At 52.2% G+C, this 23,214-nt stretch overlaps 3 protein-coding genes across 5 annotated transcripts; all 3 read right to left on the bottom strand.

Annotated features, from left to right (window-relative positions):
* Positions 1-2,279: 2,279 nt before the first annotated feature.
* Hoxb5 (homeobox B5) lies at positions 2,280-5,702 on the bottom strand. The gene is made up of 2 exons (XM_042672323.1): positions 4,246-5,702; positions 2,280-3,524 (listed from the first exon to the last, which is right to left on the bottom strand). The coding sequence occupies exons 1-2, from the start codon at positions 4,805-4,807 to the stop codon at positions 3,277-3,279; spliced, it is 810 nt and encodes a 269-aa protein (XP_042528257.1). The 5' UTR covers positions 4,808-5,702; the 3' UTR covers positions 2,280-3,276.
* A 1,131-nt stretch (positions 5,703-6,833) lies between these two features.
* Hoxb6 (homeobox B6) lies at positions 6,834-16,269 on the bottom strand. 3 transcript variants are annotated; one of them, XM_042672296.1, is made up of 3 exons: positions 15,711-16,269; positions 8,836-9,328; positions 6,834-7,725 (listed from the first exon to the last, which is right to left on the bottom strand). In XM_042672296.1, the coding sequence occupies exons 1-3, from the start codon at positions 15,888-15,890 to the stop codon at positions 7,466-7,468; spliced, it is 933 nt and encodes a 310-aa protein (XP_042528230.1). In that variant the 5' UTR covers positions 15,891-16,269; the 3' UTR covers positions 6,834-7,465. The 3 variants fall into 3 exon arrangements, with proteins under 3 accessions (XP_042528230.1, XP_042528246.1, XP_042528238.1); XM_042672312.1 differs by having other exon boundaries at positions 8,836-9,360; positions 15,711-15,794; XM_042672304.1 differs by lacking the exon at positions 15,711-16,269 and adding an exon at positions 15,365-15,444.
* Positions 16,270-18,478: 2,209 nt separating this feature from the next.
* Positions 18,479-21,918, bottom strand: Hoxb7 (homeobox B7). The gene is made up of 2 exons (XM_042672361.1): positions 21,383-21,918; positions 18,479-19,314 (listed from the first exon to the last, which is right to left on the bottom strand). Exons 1-2 carry the CDS (start codon positions 21,780-21,782, stop codon positions 19,061-19,063), a joined length of 654 nt encoding a protein of 217 aa, XP_042528295.1. The 5' UTR covers positions 21,783-21,918; the 3' UTR covers positions 18,479-19,060.
* Positions 21,919-23,214: the final 1,296 nt, after the last annotated feature.

Raw genomic sequence — 23,214 nt, forward strand, 5'->3', positions numbered from 1 at the left:
GACACAATATCTTAACAAAAAAATTGTAAGTGGGGTTCAATCTGATGGAGAAGAGGCCTCTGGCTTTCAAAAGAAAGGTAACTTTTCCTTAGAAAATGCACCTCCCCCAGTCAAATCCTGGAGCACCTCTGGTTTGCGGTGCCACAAAACAAAGGGACCCCTGAAAGGTCTGAGAAAGGGAAGAGAGAAAGGGGAAGGAAAAGAGAGAAAAGAGCACCTTTCCAATGGTCTGTCCCAGCTCCAATATCTTTTTGATGCTGTCCCATAGCTGAGGTCCCTGTCCCTGGATAGGTTTTCTTTGTGGAAGACTTTGCCTGGGTCTGTTTAACCACCTCATACAACCAGGCCAGAGCAGATGCACCTCTCCTCCCTCTCTCTTGGCCAGGAATTAGGTTTGGGATTGGACATTATCTCCTCTGTCTGCTACCCATTTTGATCTCAGAATCCTTTAAAGAACCTAGTAAAAGTGATTCCTTGTGATCGAAGACCAAAGATGGATACCAAAAAAAGCTGCATGCTCCATTCTGGAGAATCCTGATGACGCAGGCCACAGAAAAGGAAGGAACTGCCTTCCAGGGGTTCGAAGAACCAAAAGCCAGAAAGTACCCCCAGGGCAACATGGGCTACAGCAGCCTCCTTGCCTTTTTCTTTCCTTCCCTTTTGCTTTTTCTCAGCTTAGGTGTAGCCAGATAAAAGTAGCCAGCGGAAGAGGCACCTTTAACAAATAAATGTCATAAAGTCTCCTCTTCCCTATAGGGAGACATTTGTCTGAAGATCACCACTTGTGAAATGCAGCCCCCACCCCCCAAATCAGGCCCTTCTAATAGTACATACCCATTCTTCTTGCTCCCTAAATTTCCAAGGCACTGAAGGACTATGTATCTCACACAACCTTCCATCTTCACAGAGTAAAATACATATGCCTGCAAATATGAACCAGTTCCTCCCTGATCACTGAAACCTTATAGAACTGGCACCCCATTTCTCAGAACTGGGTAGGAAAAACTAGCTAATTTGTCCTGCACCACTCCATAGCCCTGGATGGAAGCAAGATTTCCTTCCCTTAGTCCCAAACCCTAAAACTGCCAAGGGGAGAAAGTGAAAGCTAGAAGCCACTTACTGCTGGAGTGCTGGGCCTGGGCTGCGCCACTGCCTTCTAGGTTGGTCCGGCTGCTCTAAGCTGGGAAGAGCCGCTCACCTACCTCTGCCCCCTTCCCCACCACAGCGAGCAGTTAAAGTGTCACTTAACATTCTGGAGAATGTGAAATATACCGCGCAGTGTCAACTCCCCAAAACCATAAAACTAACTTTATGGACCTCACGTGACTTTCTCGAGCCAGTGAGGGGTATCTGTCTGACTTCTCGGCGATTTTTACGATCTAACTTCGAGATAAAACCCCTATCCATTTGACATCTAAATGTCATAGCGACTTTTGGGATAGTTTGCTATCGGCAAAGGGGGAACAAAGTCCAGGGGTGAAGGGGAAGGAGGGCCTAGTAGAGCCTCCAAGACCCTTCGTGCCTCCTCATCAGCTCCCCCCTCCCTCCCCCCAGGTCCTGTAAGAAGTTGGGTCCAGCTGGAAGGGATTGACCGGGTAAGTGTCCAGACTTGACTATTGCGCACAGGGTGGAGGCTGACTTGTATGGAGGAGGACTGGGCCCTGGCCTGGGGCCAGGCTGCAAGGGGGAAACAGAGGTCTTTCCAAGAGGGACTGTAACTCCAAGGTCAGTTGGGTCCCAGGAGAGAAGGAGCTCTTGAAAAGTGACAAGATTGCTGAGGCTTAGAGATAACCTTCCAAATTAACCTGATTTTTTTTTTTTTTTTTTTTTGCCTTAGTGTGTGGCAGAGTTGAATTTGGATTTGGAGTTGGGAACAGGGCAGCTTTTTAGCCCTCTGCCACTCCCAAAAGGTCAGGAGCCTCCTGCTCAAGACTTAGGCCCAAATTCCTTTTCCTGAAGAGTTTTCTAAGGCTTTTTTGTTGTTGTTTTGGTGTTTTGTGTGGTTTTTTTTTTTTTTCCTGGCCAGCTGGTGGAAGGCCAGGAAAGATATCTCAGTCCCACATGGGGTATCTGGACTTCTCAGGCACCCTGTCATCAAGGCCCATTCTCTGGCCCAAGCATCAGTGACCAAGCCTGGGATTAGGTGGTTGAGAGAGGTTGCTAGGAGCACCCAACTGTTCCTTTCCTCTCACCTACGTTTCTGTTTCTGGAGACTGGTCTAGGGTGTGCCCAGTGATGAGAAGAGGCAGACCCCAGAGAAAAGACAAGTGGAAGGGTAGTGGAGTGGGGGAAACATTTATTTGACTTCAAGGAAAGCTACAAACAAATACCAAAAGCGAATCACTGAGACAGGCCTGGCAAAGACAGATTTCACACGAAGCACGGCATCCACTCACTCACTACAAATGGTCTTGGAAGCAAAATGGTGGGGAAGAAGCGATGGGTCTGACCCAGACTCAGTCCCATATTTACAAGCTTTGGGTCCTCTAGGCAGACCCACAGATGCACAGAGATAAACACCAGACATTTTACACTGAGGATTGTTTGTTTCCGTACTCTCCCAAGACCAGGCCTTGTGGGGCCTACCAGGCAGCAGGAGCTTAAATCTCACTATTTTCCTTCTCTCTTCTCAACATCACCCCTTTGGATCTCCCTCACCCCAGGACCCACTCCAAGACCAAGCCAAGGGGAGATTTAGGCCTAAGAAGTGGGGAGGGAGGCGGAAGGGGAAAGGTGAAAAGAGATACAGAGGCCAGCTCAGCTGGGCTTCCATTAGCATTGCCCACACGACTGCACCACCTCAACTGCCACCCTTTAGAGAAGTTTCCAGCTGAAACTCAAAATGCAGCGATCATCCTTTTTATAAATAAGTTAGAACACAGAGGGGGAAGGGGGAAAGTTCACATTAAACATGCGAATTTCTTTTTTTTTTTTTTATCCTGGGGAAAACAGTGCAACCACAGACACAAACATTCAGAAACACTGGTGGATTTGGGGGGTGAGCAGAGGGGAATGGGGAGCATGAAGGGAAAAAAATAATAAGAATTATTATTATTATTAACAATAATAACAAGATAACCAGTCCAGGAGAGAGGGAGCCACAGGAAGACCTAAGACCAAACGAAATATCTTAACACAAGGCTGGGGCGAGGCAGGCTCATGGCAACCGGTCCCCAGCGCACAGCGGCCGGGCAGGGAAGATTGGAGGGGCTGGGGCTGGGGTGGGGGTGGGGGTGGCGCGGGCTCTTGGGCTGCCCAGGGCTCCTTTGGGCGGGCTCAGGGCTGGAAGGCGCTACCGGCTGTAGCCAGGCTCATACTTTTCAGTTTGTTGTCTTTCTTCCACTTCATACGCCTGTTCTGGAACCAGATCTTGATCTGGCGCTCGGACAGGCAGAGCGCGTGGGCGATCTCGATGCGCCGCCGCCGGGTCAGGTAGCGATTGAAGTGGAATTCCTTCTCCAGCTCCAGGGTCTGGTAGCGGGTGTACGCGGTCCGGGCCCTTTTCCCATCCGGCCCGGTCATATCTAAGAGCAGATAGAGTAGAGCCCCCAAGGCAATGTTATTCTGGTTCCAGGAGGAAGGCCACTGGTTGGGAAGGGGGGGGGGCGGGAGCGGGACCCAGGCGTCCCCAGCACCCAGCTCATCGCAACTCCATCCTCTCTACTCCAGATGCCCGCATCCAGACTCCATGCTGCACCCCTTTCTCCTGCAGCCCCCAATTCTGATGGCAGCGCATGAGCCCGGCTTTGTCTGTCGCTGCCTCCCAGTCAGTGCCTCACCCATGGCTGGACTCAGGCAGCCGCTCGCCCCCGGGAGGGAGCGAGGGAAGCGGCTGCACTTTTGCCCTAGAATGCTCCCTTCTCTGCTCAGCCCTCCTTTGCAAGCAAACGCTCTGAAAATTGGAGAGATAAGCAGGATCCCTATCCACATCCCATTAAAAAAACAAAACAAAAAAAAAACAAAACCCATCCTTCATCCCCCAGCTGGCTTCTAGCTGGGAGGATAAACCCTAAAAACGGACCCTAGGAAGAAATTATTTAAAAAACTAAACCCACCCTTCCGCCAAAGACCCTATTTGGGCTCTGTCCACGGAGCTAGTGAGGACCCTCTCAGAGACTTCTCTCCCCTTTGGAAAAATGAATCTATCTGGATGGAAGAGCCAAGCTCCCCTTGCCCTTCCTCCCCAACACAGAGAAGGAAAGCCGAGGAGACACACAAAAATAATAATAATAGAGACAGAATTACCATGGCTGATGTGGAGCTTCCTCATCCAGGGGAATATCTGCGGAGTCTGCCCCTCGGGCGCGGCTGTGGAGGTGGCCATGGGCTCTGGCTGTGCCCGAGCTAGGCTCGGACTGCTTAGCTGGCTCGGGGCTTCCTCGGGCTCGGAGGACGCGCTGGCCTCGTCTATTTCGGTGAAATTGGCGCTGGAACTGGCTGGGGTCGCCTGGTCGGAAGGGGACGAAGCAGAGGGCTTGGCGCCGTGGCTGTCGCCGTTGGTGCAGGGCAGGGACTCGGGCGAGGACAGGGAGCAGCTCGACGCCGCCTGCCTGAAGCGGGGCTCCTGGGCGGGCGCGGGGAAGGCGCGCGAGCTCTCGCCCACCGCCCCAAAGTGGCTGGAGGAGGCCGAGGAGCGGTTGACGCTGAGGTCCATCCCATTGTAATTGTAGCCGTAAGAGCCGGTGTGCATGGCAGCGGGATCCCTGTAAGAGCCGCTCAGAGAGCTGCCACTGCCATAATTTAGCAACTGATAGTCCGGGCCATTTGGATAACGCCCCGAGAAGGAGTTTACAAAGTACGAGCTCATTTGGGTGATTTTGGAGGGCTTGATTTGTGGATCGTGGTCGTTATAACCCTGTGCTTCACGATTTATGATGTATTAATGAATTATAGCGATGCACTGTACTTCGTTTTGCTATGTATGCGGCCAAATATGGGGGGGGCTTGGAAGGGGGATGGGGGGGCGTTAGGGAATCACGTGCTTTTGTTGACCAGTCGTAAATTCTCGCTGATGACCTCAAGAGGTAATTCATGCTCTATGGTTACAAATAATGACGATCCGAGAATCGTTAGGGCCGATTCAATGCGAACCTCCGAGAGAGGGGGGAGGAAAAAAAAAAAAAAGGAGAAGGGGGAGGAACTAGGAGAAGGTTGGCGGCGTTGGCCTCTGAGCAGAGCGCGCCACCTCCCGGCGATCGACGGGAGCGCGGACCGCAGACCGCCATGGCGGCGGTGGCTCCATCCCTAACAGGCTCCCTGCAACCGGGAGAGCAAGACAGAAACCGGGCTGGGGCTCACCCTCAGGGATGACTCCTTCACAGAACGGATTTGAGCCTTTTAGCCACTTTCTTGGGGGTAGGGTTAGTCTATCTTTATCATGATTATTATTAGTAGTAGTAGTGTAACTCTGGATCAAACAAAGATTTGAGTTGCTTTTCCCCTTACTCGGGCTTTGCAAGTCTCCCAAGTTGGGGGCGGAAATGGGGGGGGGGTGGAAGTTGTGTGCGGAAAAACAATTATGACGAGTTTTCCCTGCTAGCTCAGCTAGGCCTACTTCCTGGTGTGGCTGTAGCGATGGGTCCACAGCCACCGCTGGAGCCGTAGGGCTGGGCTGGAAGCTTGAAGAAGCAGGAAAGCCTTCACTCTTTCTGGGCCCTAGGAAGTTTGGAATTCTCTTCCTGGCCTTATCCCAGGCTTGAGAACTGCAGAAAAGGGTAGGGACCCAAGAAGAGTAACAGAAGCAGCCTGGTTACTGAAAAGATTGCTGCAGCCATAGCCCAGGCTGCTTTAGATTTGGGTGATAACATGTGTCTGAGAGTTTGGGGTTAAACAGAACCCCTTTGCTTTCTCGACAGATGCCAGCTATTGCGTTCTGAGGCCCCACTAGAGGCCTCTTGCTGGTGGCTGACAATTTGAGAATTTGCTCATCGGTCTACCACCTTCTTAGGGAAGGAGTTTCAAGGACCCGCGGCCCCTTGCTGAGCACGCTGGGCGGCCAGAGACCTCCGCAGCTGGGCCCCTTCTGCCAGGCGGGCTATTTTCTTTAAAAATAAAAAATAAAAAGGGGAGTAGAGGGAGGAAGAAAAGAAAACAGTGTCTGCAACTTGTCGCCTGGAGAGAAAATAGGCCATTTTGGGTGGAGCCGATGAGACCAAATGCACCATCACCTGGCCTCTTGCCCCCGGGTCTCCAAAGAATGGATAAAAGTCGGGTCCTTTCCCTCTCTTAAGCTGGCGGCTTCATGTTCTCCTAATTATCAGTGTGATCCCACTGAAGGAGCACCCAGCAGCCTTCAGCCAAGGGCAGAGCGATGCCCAAATGGCACCATTTTTTTCCATCACGGGAGCCACAGAACGAGAGCCGAGGGCCAAGACCAGCAGCGACCGAGCCATGTGGGCGTGCCAAAGGCCAGGGGCCTGGGCGAGCCTAAAACAGAAAAAGCCCTTTCAGAGGTGCCAGGACCAGCCCAGCTCGATGTCTGCCGAGGCTCTGGGCTAGAAGACCTCAGTGGCTCCCTTCTAAAGGAGAAAAACGGGGCTAAGCTAGAGAGTAAGAGGGAAAGGGCCCTGCCCGGTCCCCCAAGTGTGAGCAAGGAAAGGCATTTGAGAGCTACAGCATCTGCGAAGCACTGAGCTGGAGCCTGGGCGGGACCGATTGCTGGAGCCTTTATCTCAACTGTAACTTCCGAGTCGAGTCTGGCGACTGGAGAGGCCCTGGGGCAGACCAGGGCTGTAGCGTTTGCCGCGCTGTTCGCGCTAAAGGACCCCAGGGCGGCTGGGGAACGTTGAAAGGGGGGAGGGGGTTGGCAGGGGATGATCGGAGGTGACTGAGCGGCGAGTTTTCACGTTTTTATTGTTATCATTATTAATAATATTAATATTATTACCGAAGTATTTCACGTCCAGAGCTAAGACAAGACTTACAAACACAACACATAGAAAATTAATAAAATAGAACTTTGTTTTCTTCTGAGGCTCCTCTTCTTACTTCTAGGTAGTATGTGCTCCTTCCAGTGGTTTTGGGGAGGGGTTGGGAGAGACAAGTCTGGGGTCAGGGTGTCTTCGACAGCCCTGCTGAGGGACAGCGAATCTACCATTGAACCGTGCACAGGGGGACATGGACGAAATAGACTCGACATGGAAAAGAGCCTTTTGCTTTGCTTCCAGGAAAACATCAAGTGAGTCCGCTCCTCAGTTCTCACCAGGGAGCCTGATCTGGCCCTGGCGGATTCCTTGGGGAGGGAGGAGGCGCTGGGGTGCTGGGTGGGGTCGACGCTGCGGCCTGAGAGCCCCCGGGAGACCTCTGCGGGCGGGGTCGTCCAGGAGAGCGCTGGACCCCGCCTGTCTAGCGTTGGAGAGCAGGTCCCCAGGCTCCCGCGCCCGCAGAGCTTTCTCTCGGCTCTCAGGCGCTCTCGATTCCCCCACAGGCCTCTCCCTTCGCGTCCCCCCTCCCTTTCCTGGCACCTTCACTCGGCTGGTTTTTCTTCCTCCTCCTCGGCACTGAGCTGAGACGCGCTGAGAAGTTTGCTCTCCTTTTTCCACTTCATGCGCCGGTTCTGGAACCAGATCTTGATCTGCCGCTCGGTCAGGCAGAGCGCGTGAGCGATCTCGATGCGGCGCCGCCGGGTCAGGTAGCGATTGTAGTGAAATTCCTTCTCCAGTTCCAGAGTCTGGTAACGAGTGTAGGTCTGGCGGCCTCGCCGACCACTGGGTCCGAAGGAGGAACCTGTTACGCAAAGTGCAGATGCTGAGGCCGTGGGTCAGGGGGGTCCCCAAACCCCTCCCCCCACTCGACCCTCAAACATGGACTCCAGCCTGTAGGAGGAGGCTACCCTCCAATCTCCCCCCAATTCCCTGCCCCCTCCTCCACTCCTCCAGCGCCCTCTCCAGATTCCCTCCCGGACTCCCAGGCCTGAGTTCGCAGTGGAGACTTTGGGTGGGGGAGGGGAGGAGTTTGAAACTCCCACCTGAGTTGGGGCGGGGGGGGGGGGGGCTGGCCAGGTGTAGCTCTTCCTAGCTCTCCTTCCCATCCATCTACTTTTCCCCCATCTCTGGCCCACCCAATGAATGATAGATTCTAGCTCTTAATCTGTAATGACGTGGATCGATCCGTAGTCCGCATTAACAGCTCCTCACTTTCGTGTCCCACTAATGGACATCAATTGGGACTTTAAAGCCGACAAATAATCCAACCTGAGACCCAGGCGCCGATTCCCCCCCCCCCTTCCCCGCACTCCCCCTCCGCTTTCTCCCTCTAGTTCTTCCTCCTCTACCACCCCTTTTTCCTGGAGCCTTACCATTCCCCAGCCCCCCTCCCCCCACTCCCAGAGAAACAGTCTCAGGCAGCCTCCGCTCGCCCTGGCAGACATCATACCGCCCCCACCCCTTATATGACGCACTCTGTTTTTAATAGAGCGGTCTTTGGGTGGGTGGGTGGGGGCTCGACCAGGACTTGGGAGAGGGGGGTTGGAAGGCGTAGGAAAGCAAAATCAAGTGAATGCGTCCCCTGGTCCCCTTCTCTCTACCCTAAACTGAGAATCCGGGCTGTGGCCTGGCACTCTGCAAGAGCCCACTCACCACTCCCCCTGGCTCCCAGTGCAGCTGGGACTTTGCAAACTTTGTAACTCCTGTAGACAAGAGGGCAGGACGAGAGACCCCCCCCCTCCAGTGCGGTCTCGCCCCCCCCCCCCAAAAAATCTGTCTCCTGAGATGCCCACCTAGGCCCCCGGTGGGAAAATGGGAGGGGCGCTCAGTTCGTATCTTGATCCCCGAGTGGGAAGTTGCGAGTGGAGGGGGAGGGAGGGAGGACCCGGCGATCGCGGAAAGTCTCACTCACTGTTGCACGAATTCATCCGCTGCATCCACGGGTAGACGGGAGTGGAGCACTTTTGCTCGTCGGTCTCGCCGAACACGCTCTTGTCCTGCGCGCAGTCCGACTTCCGCGGCTCGGGGTGGAACGGGGGCGGCTCCTCGGCGCCCGAGAGCGCGCAGGCCGACTCCTTCTCGCGGTAGAAGGCCGGCGCCGGCCCGTAATCGCAGGGCGCCGCTCGGCCATAGCCTCCACCAGCGGGTGGGTAATAGGAAGAAGCAGTAAAGGCCTTGTCCTGGCCGGGTCCCGGCCCATAGGGCGCGGGGTAGTGCCTCAGCGGGTCCGCATAGCCCGATGAGTAGAGCGGTAGCTGGCCCAAGAAGGACTCCTGCCCGCTGGCCAGAGTGACGGGGAAGGTGGAGTTCACGAAATAGGAACTCATTGGGAGGGGAGGCGCGCGCGGCCGCTGCTGCTCCGCCGGGTTTATGATTTGTTGTGTTTTATAGTCCGAGCGCCGCGCCTATTAGTAGTATATCCGAGATTGGGTTTTAGCTGAGGGGGGATGGCGAGGTGCCAGTGAGGGCCAGAAGGAAATACAACCATCTGATCCAACACTGACCAATGGCAGAGGCAGGAATTGTCAAATAGCACCCAGGAGGAGCGCAGCCCGCACGAGGGACCCGCGCACAAACCTATCAACCTTTTTTTTTCCCTCCTTCTTCTCCTTCCCTTTTCTCTCCCTCGCTCTCCCTCTCCCTCTCTCTCCCCAACAGCACGACACGTCCTGCTCTACCTACGCAGGATCTGCGAAAGACGCATCTGTGCCTTTGAGGAAGGAGGGAGCATTTGGATTGAGACCACCCCATTCCCCAGTGATTACATAAATATATTCCTCCCCCCCCCCAATCACCACCACCCCACGCAGGATAGGAAAAAGTTAATTGTGTTTTCAGAAAAGTTAACCCCTGCGTTGCTTGGGCTTATTCCCTCAAGGGAGAGCTGGGTAAATGTCCCAGAATCTCGTTAAGAAATTTGTTTTTAGGTTTTGTGTTGGCAGAAGGGAAGCAGAGTCGTCAACTAATTTGCATGGTTTCAGAAACAGGGAAAGAACTATCATCTTCCTACCTGGGTTTTGAACATCCGTCGCCCCCCCCCCCCCCCCCCCCCCGTTTGTCAGCTCTAGCTCTCTCTCTCTCTCTCTCTCCTGTCTCTATCAAATCTGTTGGGTTTTTTTTTTTTAATGTATTTCACAACTCATATGGTCAGAGGGGGTAAATAAGCTAGGTCCTTCTGACTACAAGACCCAGAAAATGGGGAGGTGGCAGGATGGTCTAAGCCTCTGCCGTGAGGTTACAAGCTTTCAGAAGCCTGCAGCTGCTCCTGCCCAAGACAACCCACATAGCGGTATGCCGATGTGCTCACTCTTAGCAGGGGAAGGGACACTGGGGATAGAGGCTAATCATCGCCTCGCTTGGGGATCTGGAGTGGGAGTAAGGAGTAACTTCCAGCCAAGTGACTGTTTCTCTGATCTATATCTTCTCAGCCTCCTGCCCCCACATGACATAAGCATATCCTGGACTATTGTGGTTTTTTTTTTTCTTTTAAGGAATGAAAGGTATCTTAGTAAGTCTAGGTACAGGGAAGAAGACATTGTCTTCCAATTGTGAGTCCTCAAACCCTTATGCTGATGGAGGAAAATCAGACATCACTGTCAAACGCCCTTATCTCTTTCTTAGGTGTCTCTAGACCTTGGCAGTTCTTTAAAAAAAAAATCTGTGTCACACCTTGGTACTGGTTTAGTTTTATAAGGAGGAAAGGTTGTTCTGGTCCTGGGGACTCCTCAACCTCCCCTATTCAAGTCCACATTCCCTTTCTATCTCTCAGCTTCTCTACCTTTCTTTCATATTTGAATCCTCAGCTTTGCAGGTGTACAGGCTTAAATGCAAGAGAGAGTACGTCTCTGTTCTCTCTCTCTCTCATCCAAGGAAAATGAGCACAGAGACTAGACTGGGCCACAATGTGTTTCCAACATTCTAATATGTACACACAGGCCAGTATGGACATATTAGGAAGGGGCCAGGGTGTGAGATACTTCTGATGTCAGGCTGAAGCACCTCTGCCTTCTTCTTTGGGCTTTTTTTTTTTTTTTTTTTTTGTGGCCCAGCTCTTCCCATTGATAACAGGGAATGGGAAGTGGTAGAGGGCTGAGGTTGGGGTTGGGTGAACAAGAATGAGGATTCATTTGGTTGCTAAGTAGCCTCTGAGACTTGCTGAACTCAGAGCAAATTCTAGCACTTTCACAGGAAAGTGGTATTCACTTCCCTACAATTACCTCCTGGCCTGACTTTGGGGCTTTTGATGACTATTTAAGAAAAGGAACTCCAACCCCTTAATGATGGAGGAGCAAATATGTTACAATCTAGCAATGTATTCAGCCCACTGGTAGAGAGGAGTAGGATATAAGATTTGGGGGAACAAGGAGGGAAATGGTGTATACAAGCACCTCCCTCTACTCAGTTCCTGAAGCTGGGCCCTAGGTCTCTGCTCTCCTCTTTAGTTACAATGTCTCCAAGGAAGGAGTTGTTGGTGTGTGTGGTCTTCCCTATAAAGTATAGTCAAAGGTGGTGAGGGTGATAGAAACAGGAAAACAACTGCCTTGTCCTTAGAGTTGCAGCCCCCAAATTAACCTCACCTCTGCAGGTTGCCTGTCTGGAGATGGAGCCACTACAGGGCAGGGCCTGGGCGCCTGGAGTCGGGCATGAAAGGAAATAGCGCCTCATCGCTCTTATCTAAGCCCAGAGGTATTTATGAGCGTTTATTCATCTGATCCGTTTGTTTGGGAAAAAGAGCAGGCAGGCAGAGCCCGGCCAGAGACTGCCTGGTTTCTGGAGCCAGATCTCTACGAATCTGTCTGTGGTTCCGTCCAGAGACGACTGTCTGTCTGTCTCCATGGGGGAATATGTAAATATACAGCAGGCATGCAGGACTGCCAGTCCAGGGTGTCTCTCTCTGCTTCAGTGAAGGAGATATATGGATGGATAGATAGATAGATAGATAGATAGATAGATAGATAGATAGATAGATAGATAGATAGATAGATAGATAGATAGATAGACAGACATGTGTACCAAGTCTTGAGTACACAACAGATGAATTCCATGGACACTATGGCAAGATTTATAATTGCAATTTTCTGTACTTTGAATCTGCAGTCCTGTGGGTGAGCACACACATCAATTTCAATCCCCGGGAAATGCTACCCACTGTTGCCTTCAGCTCAGAAGTACAATTCTGGAAGTAACCTCAGGAACAGAACATTTGCCTGTTTGAGGAGGGAAGGTGTTGAGACATCCAGACTTCCCATTTCCTCTAAGCTACAAAGCCCCCTTACCAGTTCTCTGAGTTGTGGGTACTTTCTCTCATCCCACCCCCAACTTTGCTTGGATGGAGCAGATGAAAGCATCTCAGCCCAGTTCTTCTCCTTGGACTCTGGGTTTGAAGGAACATAAATGTCCCCAGAGGTATGATGTGCTGGCTCCCATAGATTTAAAAGAAAAAAAAAAAGGCTCTGACATTAGACACTTTTCCCTAAAATAGACTGGTCCAAATCGAAGTACAAAGATCTCATTTCCATTATGCAAATGAGCGGCATCCTTTCTGATCTTCTAGGGGTAGTGGTAGGCGGTGGCAATCAGCCAGCTCGCCTTCCTCCCTTCTCCCCATATCCACAGGCAATCTAAGCACCCTGAAATCGTTCAGCCCCTCTGTACCAGGTCGACTGCCCCTTCTGATTGCCCCAAAGGGAGGGGGGAAAAAATCTATGACAAGCCCAAGATCTTCCTCTTGTTCCCTTGGGGGCCCTCCAGCCCAGCGACTCACTAAGCTGGGCCATCCAGCTGCCCAAAAGTCATTGTAGCGCTCAGAAAAGCTGAACGAGCTACTCCCTAGTCCCAGATTCAAGAAGCACCGGACGGGGGTGGGGGTGGGGGGTGGGAGGGTGCGCCGGAGCTGCAGTGGCCTTGTGGTCCCTAGCACTGCCCGACCCCTAGACCTCAGCGGCTTCTCCAGCTTCTGGCGAGAGACCCTGGTAACACCTCGGCTCGCCTGGCACCACAGGCAATTTCCTGGAGCTCCCGCCCAGGAACTGGGGCCACAGCACCTTGAAAGGAGCAGCCAGAGCTTCCTCCGGCGGCTTGAAAGCACCAGCTAATCAGTAACCCGTGAGACAGGGGCCCACACTCCGCGGCGGCGCCCGGGGCGCGCACCCCGCCCTCGCCAGTCCCCTCTGGGAAGGCGATCGCCCTAAGCGGGTGTGAGGGGGTCTTGTAGGAACGGAAATTACAACTGGTTTTTTTTTTTTCTTTTTTGGTTCTTTCGTGATTTAACCCCTCTCTCATGCCCAAACGCCACTCACCACCACCACCACACACACCAAAGCATATTTGCGTCGATTTCGCTGGAAACGATCGAGGGGGAGGGGCTGGGGTGGAGGTGGGGTGAGGAGGAGAGCGACACTCACTCGCAGACACGAACAGATTCTAGAAAACTCGGTTCCATTCCTTCACCACGGATCCACCAGCTAAGAAAACTGGCAAGACCCACCAGCCAACTGGAAGAACACAGACTTGGTTTGTCTTTTGACAACCAAGTGGAACTGCTTGGGTCGGCGCCTCCCCCCGCCCTGAAGCGCCCCCCCCCCCTTTTTGGCTGAGAAGAAAACCAAATAAACCTCAACAGACTTGGCCTCAGATCTCTCCAGCGACACCATCCTCTCCCGTGCCTTGGGGTGGTGATGGGGAGGCGGGGGTCGTGGCTCTGATCCTCTTCCAGTTTACCTCGGTACCCCACCTCGTCCGTGGTTTGCAGTTAGACCTCCCCTTTTTTTTTTTAACATGTCTTATGCCCACCGCATAAGAAGGTTTGGGGCTAGGATGGGGTGAGGGAGAGGTTGAGGTAGTGTTTAAGAGAGACTTGTGTTCTCTAATCCATATCTGGGTGCCAAGATCCAGGGGAGAGCGCGTCTCTGTGTGGGCCCGAATCCTGCCGAAGCGCGGTGCCGGGGCTCCAAGCCTTCGGCAGGGCTTCGGGCAGCGTCGCTGAGCCGGCGGTGGCAGAGCCGCGTGTCTCTGAACGAACAGTAGATGGCAGCAAACCGCATAATTTGGGTCACAGCAAACTGTCTTAAGGGACGATTTATAACCCGGCAAGACTACAGGAGAAAAAGACCTTTAGTCTGAGTAGGTTTGAGAGGTTCCCTCCACTCTTCGAGAATAGGTTCCCCGAGTACCGTGCGTGGCTGGCGGGGAACCTGTCTTGCTATGAAGCCAAAGAGTCTCTCTGGGAAGCTACTGCAGGTCTGTGTCCTAGGGCCTTTACTTATCCCCCCCCACCCCCCAGCGGCGCCCAATCCAGTGCCACAAGTGGCTGCAGTTCCCTTCTCCTCCCAGCTCAGCACTAAGAAAGCCAATATACCCACGCTTGCCCTGGACCCAGAGGCCTGAGGCTGAATGCCTTACAACTGGATTTTAAGAAACAGAAAGGTAATCACCTCCTCATGCAAACTAAACTAAACCACAATATCTCCTGTCCTTCTAATCCAGTATCTCCCCCCCCCCCCACCCGTGGAAGCTTCTCTTTAAACCTTTCGCCCTATTTCTTAGTACTTGCCATTGGCCTGTAGCCTCTTCCACCCTATTTAAAAAGCAACAACAACAAACAAACAAAAATAGTCTCCCACTCAGCAGCGCTTCCTCACCCTACCCCCACCCCTACACCTCCAGGCCTGGCTGGGAGACAAAATTAGACTCCAGAAGGACTGGACTCATTCTCTGAACTCTGCACAGGCGGCTTTCCTTTCCAGACACCATAAGATTCCCTAATTAGGAATTACTAGAGATTTTTTTTTCTCTCTTTTACTTCCCTTTATTTTTGTTTTTATGCACAAGCCCAAAACAACATGCAAAACCGCCCATCAGGGTTACATTTTGGATCCAGGAAAGTTTGAAATGTTTCCATTCCAGACACACATGACAATTTTCACCTCCACCGAAATCCACACATCCCATACCAATAAAACACAAGTAATAGAATCAATATCACATCAAAAACAACGTTCTGTTCTGTAACTTACCGTGCTAAAACCACAAAACAGTCTGTCTCTCTCTCTCTCTCTTTCTCTCTATTTGCCAAAGGAGGCTCCCTCCCTCCATTGGGAGTGTTGGGCACTCTTAGGCTTTCTGGGAAGTCTCCCTAGCTTTGGGTGCCTTCACCCATAGCCCTTTAATTTCAGAAATGTCTCAGAAGGGAGATAGTGATCATTCCCTGTGAATTGTTCTTTCTGTGTCTCTCTAGCTGCCTCTTCACCCTCGCCGTCCTCTGCGGAGATTCCAGGCCCTACAGAGACCAGAACGTCCCTCAGAGCCACCGCCCTAATGCCAACGCTGCCTGGGAACCGCCAATTACCCACACCGGGCAAGCGAATGCGCGCGGGAGGGGGGCATTTGGGGAAGCTGGGTCCAAAGAAGGATGGTGGGAGGGGAAGGGAGCATGAACCCACCGGAGGCCGTAGGGACTGGCTGCTTCTGGCTGGCTCCGAGGAAGCCTGGACACCCCCCATCTTCTCTTATGAAGTCCCCTCGCTTGAGCTCTCCTCCCAGCTAACAAGGCGACTTAGAACTGGCCCCGTCGGCCCTTTCAGTCCCTCCTCCCATTTTCCCTGCCCGGCCTCCTCCTCCAGGAAGCAGCCACCCTCTAACCACCACCGAATTTCCTGGGAAGCTTAGCCCTGCAGAGCCTAGAGGTGGGGTTCAACCCCGTTATGGGGTGTGCACGGGGAGAAAACCCCTGGCCCCACCCCCTACAAAAGCGATGCAAAAGAATAAGAATTGTAGAATCTCCCTTACCTTTGTAGACCTCGGGGCTTGCTTTTCCCACTCCAGATTGAAAAGGGTGGGAAGAGAGGGGGGGAAGAGAGCGTTCGGTTTCTTCTCCAGCTTCCAGATAATATTGTCCCAACCTGAGAGCCGTCGTTTCCCTTTCTCAGACTTGGGAGAGAGCTTGTTTCGCTTTTCTGGCATTTGCATAGAAAATGGAGTAAGTTCTGGCTTTGAAAAATAGTATCAGGCTGCAGTCCTGAGCAGATTGTCCATTTACCCTTCATGATGACTAAAATCCCAGATCAGCCAGCAAATTAACTTAGGAATCAAAATTATTTTTGGTTCCCTCTCTTTTGTGTTATTCCCACCCCTCCTTCCCTCTCTCACTCTCTCTTCTCTTCTAACCACCTCCCCCCCTCTTCCTATTTCTCTTTTGCTCTATCGAGCTGATATTGAAGTATAAAAATATCAAGAGGCTGGAGCCCTGAAGGACGACAGTGCTCCGACCTAGGTGTGGTGTCCAAAAGAATGCTGCATTATAACCACCAGGGAAATGATAAAAAGTTCATGTTCACGATCGCCCGGCCACATGACCGGCGCCGGCCAATCGCTGGATTCAACCACTCATAAACTTCTATCACAAAGTTGTAAATTTTCATAAAACAACAAGGAATTTATTGCATTTCTTCATGGCTGCTCCACCAGCAACCCTTTTCTCAGTCGCCATCTTCTTTTCTTCTCCTTCTCTTTTTGGGGAAACCTTAATCTGGGAAGAAATGAGATTTAAGGTGCAGAGATTCCGAGCAGAAAAGTCACAAAGGTCCAGCTAGGAAAGGGGTTCTCCCTGGAACCTCTTGATTTGTCTCCAGAAGCTCTGCCCCCCCTCTTTTGAAGTGAAAATTCACCCCCAAATCCTCCACGTGGGACCATTCCAAGACAATTTGGAGGTGTGGTGGGAGCAGCAGCCAGTGTCCAGAGTTGCCTTCTCCATCTTGGCAAAATGAAAGCTTTACCCCCACTCTGAGGGGTCCCCTTATTCCTAGCCCTAGACATTGTGAACCTCCCCATACACCCACAAGGCTTGCAGCATTGTGGGTGTGGGGGTCCCTAGACCCAGGGGGAAGTGGTGTAGATGCGGGCCAAGGCTGATAGGTTTAACAACCTAATTCTCACCACCCCAAAAACTAGCCATAAAACTAGATGCTGGCTGTTTTCTGCCCAAACAGAGGCTTGTCCATATTCATAATGACAGCTCCCTGTGCTCTCCAGAGGTTTTGTGGTCATTATTGGAGGAAGCTGCAGGGATTGGGGGGACCTTTTAGTCACAAATTTAAACGAAATTTCCTAAAACTAACCCTCTTTCTCCTTTCCGTTGGAGATCTCTGGGGTGTTTTTTGTTTTTTTTTTTTAATTTTAAACCACTGAGGGTTTATAATTGAATAAATGCTGTTCAATTAAAAAAAAAAAACCCTCAGCTCCAAAGATCTAGCTATACTGACACTATCCTTCAGATTTTTGTCCCACAATCAAGGATTTGGGGGAGCAAAAATATCCCATGCTTCTACAGTTTCCTAAAATACCCCGCCTATTTTGAGTTTGAGATACTGGTGCCCAAATGAAGAAAACGAAATAATCTCCCCCTCAAGTTATTTTCCTTTGTCTTTCTCTCTGTGTGTTCCCGAGTGGGTTCCAAGATAGCCGGTGACTGGAGCTCAAAGCAAGCAGAAAAAGAAGCCGCCGCATGGGGCGGCTAGGCTCACCACCGCGGGAAAGATTCGGCAAACCAACCCGATAACTCGCTAAACTCTCCTTTCTACGACTTGGTTTGTTTTTTTTAAGTTTTTAATATATCATCTCTATCCATTTAAAATGAGTATATTAAAATAAAATATGTAATGAAAGTAAAATAACTGGAAATAAAGAGTGTAGCCACAAATGTTTGCCGAATTCAGTAGAAAGCTGGTAAGTGTCTTGGCTAGGAAGATTACTCTGGGCCTCTATTAACAGGCCTCTATTTGAAGATCTGGCCTTTGCCCAATTGCTGCCCAAGAGGTGGGGATTTGGGTGTTTTCCTTCCCTTCAGACCCTCTCTTCCTCCTTATGAGGCCTAGCATTTTAGATTTCATCTCTGTATTGGTGCAGATCCGCTGCCCCTTTTGATGGTCTGCAGGAAAGACTTTTGTAGAACAAGTCTTAAATTTTTTTTTGTTTTGTCATGTTTTTGTGAGTGTATAACTGAACATATGAGCTTGTGGATGTATTTACTTGAGGGCAAATGTGACTTTCTGTTTATAAACCAATGTGTGAATGTACATTGGTATCTATCAATATGTCTGCAAGTGACTGTGAATTTGTATTTACTTGTGAGTGTGTGTGAATGAGAATGTCTGTCTTCTGGGCATAGAGCCTGAATTGTGTGAATGCTTGTATGTTTATTTGTGAACATATGAATATCTGTTTATGACTGGATGTGATAGCAGAGATTTTTGTGTGATGACAGCCTATAAATGTGTTATTATATGCACTGGTCTATATCGTTGTGTGTAAGAGTGTACAAATGCATACATGTGTCTGTGTGTATGTGTATGTGTGTGTGTGTGTGTGTGTGTGTGTTTGATAGAGGGGCTCACTGGTTGGAAATCTTCAGAGTAGGGAGCATTGGGTTAAAAAGCAGACCCACCCAGCAGAGAAAGAAAAGGCTGACAGCAGCTAGTCAAAGCAGAGGGGCCTTAGGTTCCTACCCATTACTAACCATGACTCCCTCCCGTCCACAGAGAGACAGAAAATAGGGTATGTTTATTTTTAATCTTGTTTTATTTGTCCATCTTTCAGCTATACATAGAACATAAAGAGGAGCTAGGAATGGCTGGTGGGAACAAGGAACAGTGGTCAGGTGCATGGGGACAAATGAGCTAGCCAGCTAGTTGGTGGTTCCTTGGGGCTCCCTAAGGCCCTTTCAGTAAGTATGCTACTGGGAAGGCAGGGGCTCAGGAGAGTGGGCACACAGGGAACCACATATTATTCCACACTCAACAAAGACAGCAAAAAAGAGGGCTTACAAAACAGTAAAATTTTACAAAGACCTTACAATAGCAACATAGAAAAGAGAAGGCAAATTCCAGAAAGCTACAGAACAGGTAGATCATATCTTTCCCATATTGTACAAAACAAACCCGGCAGACTTTCCTATAGGTAGTATTTTTTTTTACAGTGTTGAGAAACCAAAATTTCACCTTTCTCCTTAATTAAAAAAAAAAACCTGCTTTTATTTAAATAGAGGTTTCCCCCCCTCATTTGAGTTTCCTGGTTCAGTTCTCATAACTAGGCATCTCCTTTTCTCTCTTTCTCTCTCTCTCCTTTTTCATTTTCTCTGTCCCTCACTCTTCCTCTTCCTCCTCTGCTTCAGCCTTGTCCTGGCTGCTGATCCCTGGACCTGAGGTTTTATTTTCCTTTTTCCATTTCATGCGTCGGTTCTGGAACCAGATCTTGATCTGTCTTTCGGTGAGACAGAGTGCATGGGCAATCTCGATGCGCCGCCGCCTAGTAAGGTAACGATTGTAGTGAAACTCTTTCTCCAGCTCCAGGGTCTGATAGCGGGTGTAGGTCTGGCGGCCTCTCTTGCGGTCAGTCCCTGTGTGCAGTATTTAGAGGAGAAAAATCAGAGTGCAGATTATGTGAGGTTCATAGGTGAAATAACCCGCTTTCTCACCAAAACAAATTCATGCTTTCCATCCCCCAGCCTATATTTCATGTTGCTCCTTTCCCCCTCAATGCAAAGGACTGACTTTCTCAAAGACCTTTCAAGGCAAATGCCCCCCCCCTCATTTTTCCATTCAAGAAGGGCTTTGTGTTTGTTTGTTTGTTTTTCAGCCTGCAGCTTCTGAAGCTAGGTGGCTCTAACCTGATGGTTCCTGGAGGTTCTACTGATAAGGCATGGGGGGGGGGACGGAGATAATCACAAGTAACCTCCCTAAACCCAGGGGCTTTTCCCTTTTGGAGGCTAACTTTGATGGTCTTTGGGTAGGAGGCGGTGGAAACCACACCAGCAACCAACCCTGGAGTAGAGCTCCAGGCCTGGACTGTTTTCCCTCACACAGAGAAGAAAAGAAGAAACAAAGGGCCCTCACAGTCAAGTACCCAGCTCAAGCCTGTGTGGAATGAAAGGAGGTGAGAATTTACAGATTTCCCTGGAGCCTGGAGCATGGAGTTGGTCTGACAGCAGCTGCCTTCTGATGATTTTTTTCCACTGAGTGGCTGAGGGTCAGCTAGGGCCAGACTCTCTTGCTTACCAGCCTGCCTTCCCAGACAACCCTGCTCTTCACAGCAATCTTTGGGCCTTGGGACAGCAAAGAAAAGAAGAGAGCCTGCAGCCTGGGTTGGGGGGGGGGGGGCATGAAGGATCTGTGTGGTTGGGTACTGAAGGACAGATAGGGACCAGAACTCTGAAGAGAATTGGAGGGAGGTGTTGATACCAGGCATCCTGGGAAGGAGACAGGGAAAAGGAGGGGCTGAGACCCTAATTTCAAGACAGATAAAAGCCAAGCTTGATATGTTTATGAGACTGGGGCTTTGATAAGTCAACCAGAAAGGCAGTGGGTAATGGAGACCATGGCCACTAATACAAATGATGTGAGAACTGGGCTCCTCTTGGCCCCTAGAATGGAAACCTCTGGCGACAAGTGTTGAGTCTTCTGAATCTTGGATTTGGCCTCTAAGTTCATCCACTTTGGGCTAGTGTCAAAAAGGATGTCTGAGCCAGGCTTGGCAGGAGACCTCATGAAAGTCTTGGTATCTTGGAGTTTCTATAGCAGCTGCTGAAGGTCCAGAACTCTCCCAGTCTTGAATTGCTCCATGGTGTCCTAACCCCTTCCCTAAAGAGAGATTCACCCTTCTGGAATGATAACTCCAAACTTGTGAGCCAATTCTCCAGGGGTGTCTAGGAGCCCTGGGAATGGCACCTGAGTAGGCCAGCTGTAAGCTCAGGCTCCTGAGGCCCCTTGCCCCTTTCTCTGGTTCTCTCCCCCTTCCCAAGTTCACTGGGGGGTCAAGAGCCTCATCCTTCTTGGCCTTCTCCCCCCTCCCTCCACCTTCCTCCCTGGCTCAGTGTCCCTGGCTGAGTCCTCATCTAGGCCTTTAGAGCCCACCTCTAATTGTCCTGATGGGAATAATGGGGGAGCGGGGTTGGCTGAGAAGAAGGGGAGGGGAAAACTGCTTAGCTCTATGGCCCCTTCCCCCATATCTTATCCAAGCCGGGGCTGGAAGGGGGGGGGGGGGGAACACACCCAGAGCTGAGATCTCAGACGTGGAAGGGGGGGGTGTGGAGGTGGAGAGGAGGGAGACCCTAATGGCTATTCTCTGCAAACCCCAGCCTTCCTCCGCCAAGACAAACGGCCTCGTCTCCAGCCCGTGTAGGCGCTGCTGATAAATATTTAAAGCTAAAAGGCCGGGAGGAAGGGTAGGGGGCGGGCTGGGGACTCTGAGCGCCTTGGCGTCGGCGAAGAGATCCGCCAGGAGAGGCTGAGCGAGCCTGAGAGCACCGAGCAAAATCATCATCATCATCATCATCATGGGGCGGGTGCAGCCGAGGGGGTGCCCAGTCCCCAGGCCGGACCCCCCCAGGCCCTGAGCACTCTGGAGAGCGATCGGGGAGCCCCTGCCGGGAACGCGCCCCGGGGCCGCTCGGTGCGCGGCGGCGTTACCTGAGCTTCGCATCCAGGGGTAGATCCGGAAGTTACTCTCGGCCGCCAAGTCCGAGTCCCTCTGCTCCTTTGCGCCCGGCGCCTTGGCGGGGTCGCCGGGACACACCCCGGAGAGGTTCTGCTCAAAGGGTGCGCAGTGCATGTTGAAGGAACTCGGCTCGAGCCCGTAGCCGGCCGCGTAGACGCCGGCCGAGCCCTGGCCCGCCAGGCCCCCCCCGCCGGGGTACAGACCCTGCACCGGGGCGGCGAAGGCGGCGCCCGAGCCCGCTCCATAGCCGGGGCGCTGGGGGTTGGAGGCAAACGCACAAGAAGTTTGTTCGGGGAAGGCTCCGGTAGCGAAAACCGAACTTGCGGCTGGATATTTAGAAAATAAAGCATTCGCATAATACAATGAACTCATAATTTGGCCGGATGATTTGTAGGCAGGGACGTTTTAGTGTCGGTTTTACGAGATTCCTTGATATATTACAGAATTAGAGTCCAGATTTACACCAAAAAGGACCCCCTTTTTCCTCTCCGGACCATGTGACCCCGCCCACGTGACAGCCCCTCGGCCAATGGCCGGGCGGCCTCCCCACGGCTCCCGGTAATGTGGAAAAAATTGTGTGGCGTTGGATTTATAAAATATGATCAATAATGAATGGGAAAGCCGAGCTCTGTGGATTGGGGCTGGGGGGTGGGGGGCTCGCGGGCCGCTGTCGACACCCTCGGGCTGTAGGCGGCTTGTAGGCGAGATTTGGGGGAGAAAGGAATTGAGTGGAAGAGAAAATAAATTACTTCGCTGGGGGGGGGGATCCGTGTTGTCCCCCTATCTCCCACCTCCCCATTCCCCCCACCACCATCACCACCACCTCCCCAGCCTGTGACCGGGCGAGAGACAAACGCAGGGACTGAATGCGCGGGACCCGGCGGGCGGGTGGGCGAGGGTGAGTCAAGTCTTTATTAATCCGGGCTAAAGCATCCCGGCTGGGCCTTTAGGAGAAGTTGGTTGCCTTTCTCCCAAGGTGAGGGAGGAGGCGAGCCTGGACTCCCAGGCTCTTCCTCGGTGCCCCCAAAATAAAAATACTGGCAGAGATGGAGCTCCTAAGGGCAGCGCCCCCGGGCGCTGGACGCTGCGGTTTCTGGTGGTTTAAAGAAAAAGGATGGAAGAAAAAAAGAGAAGAGGAAGGGGTGGGGGGTGGGGAGAGAAAGGAAGGGAGGAGGACGGCCGGGGCCAGGCTGCGCTCGCCGCTTTCCCGGTTCCGGGAGGCGGATGCCTCAGTCCCGAGCTGCCTGAGAAGCAGAGGCCGCGAAGGAAGGAAGGAAGACCGCGAGCTCCAGCCGAAGGGGCTGGGCCAAGGTAACCACGTCCCACCCTGGGAGAGGTAGGGAAGCGCATCTCCCCTCTGCGCCCCGCTGCCCCCGCTGCTGGAGTCCGAGAAAAAAAAATAAAAATATAAGCCTGCACAACAGCCTCGCACTCCCATCTCCCCCCACCCCCTGCCCCCGGACACATACACACACACACACGCGTGCGCGCGCGCGGAAACAAAGAAGAGAAGTAGCCCACACGGGAGACAGCCACTAGTCCCAGCTCATCTCTTCTCCGGCGCGCGGCCCGGGCGCGGGGGGTCTCCGGGGCCCAGCGGCCTCGGAGCGCGAGGGGAGGGAGGGGGGGTTCTCCTGGCTCCCCTCCCTCGTTGCTCTCTCCTCCAATCGCGTGCCGCCGCCTCCCTCACCCTCTGCGCCCCCGGGCCGAGGGACTCACACCACCTGCCTCCAGCCCCCGCCCCCTCCTCGCTGCGACCTGCCCTCTGAGCAGGCCCAGGAAGGAAGAAGCCCCCTGACCATCT

The sequence above is a fragment of the Dipodomys spectabilis genome, unplaced genomic scaffold (assembly GCF_019054845.1).
Source record: "Dipodomys spectabilis isolate Male_0828 unplaced genomic scaffold, ASM1905484v1 ptg000018l, whole genome shotgun sequence".
NCBI classification, from domain to species: Eukaryota; Metazoa; Chordata; class Mammalia; order Rodentia; family Heteromyidae; genus Dipodomys; species Dipodomys spectabilis.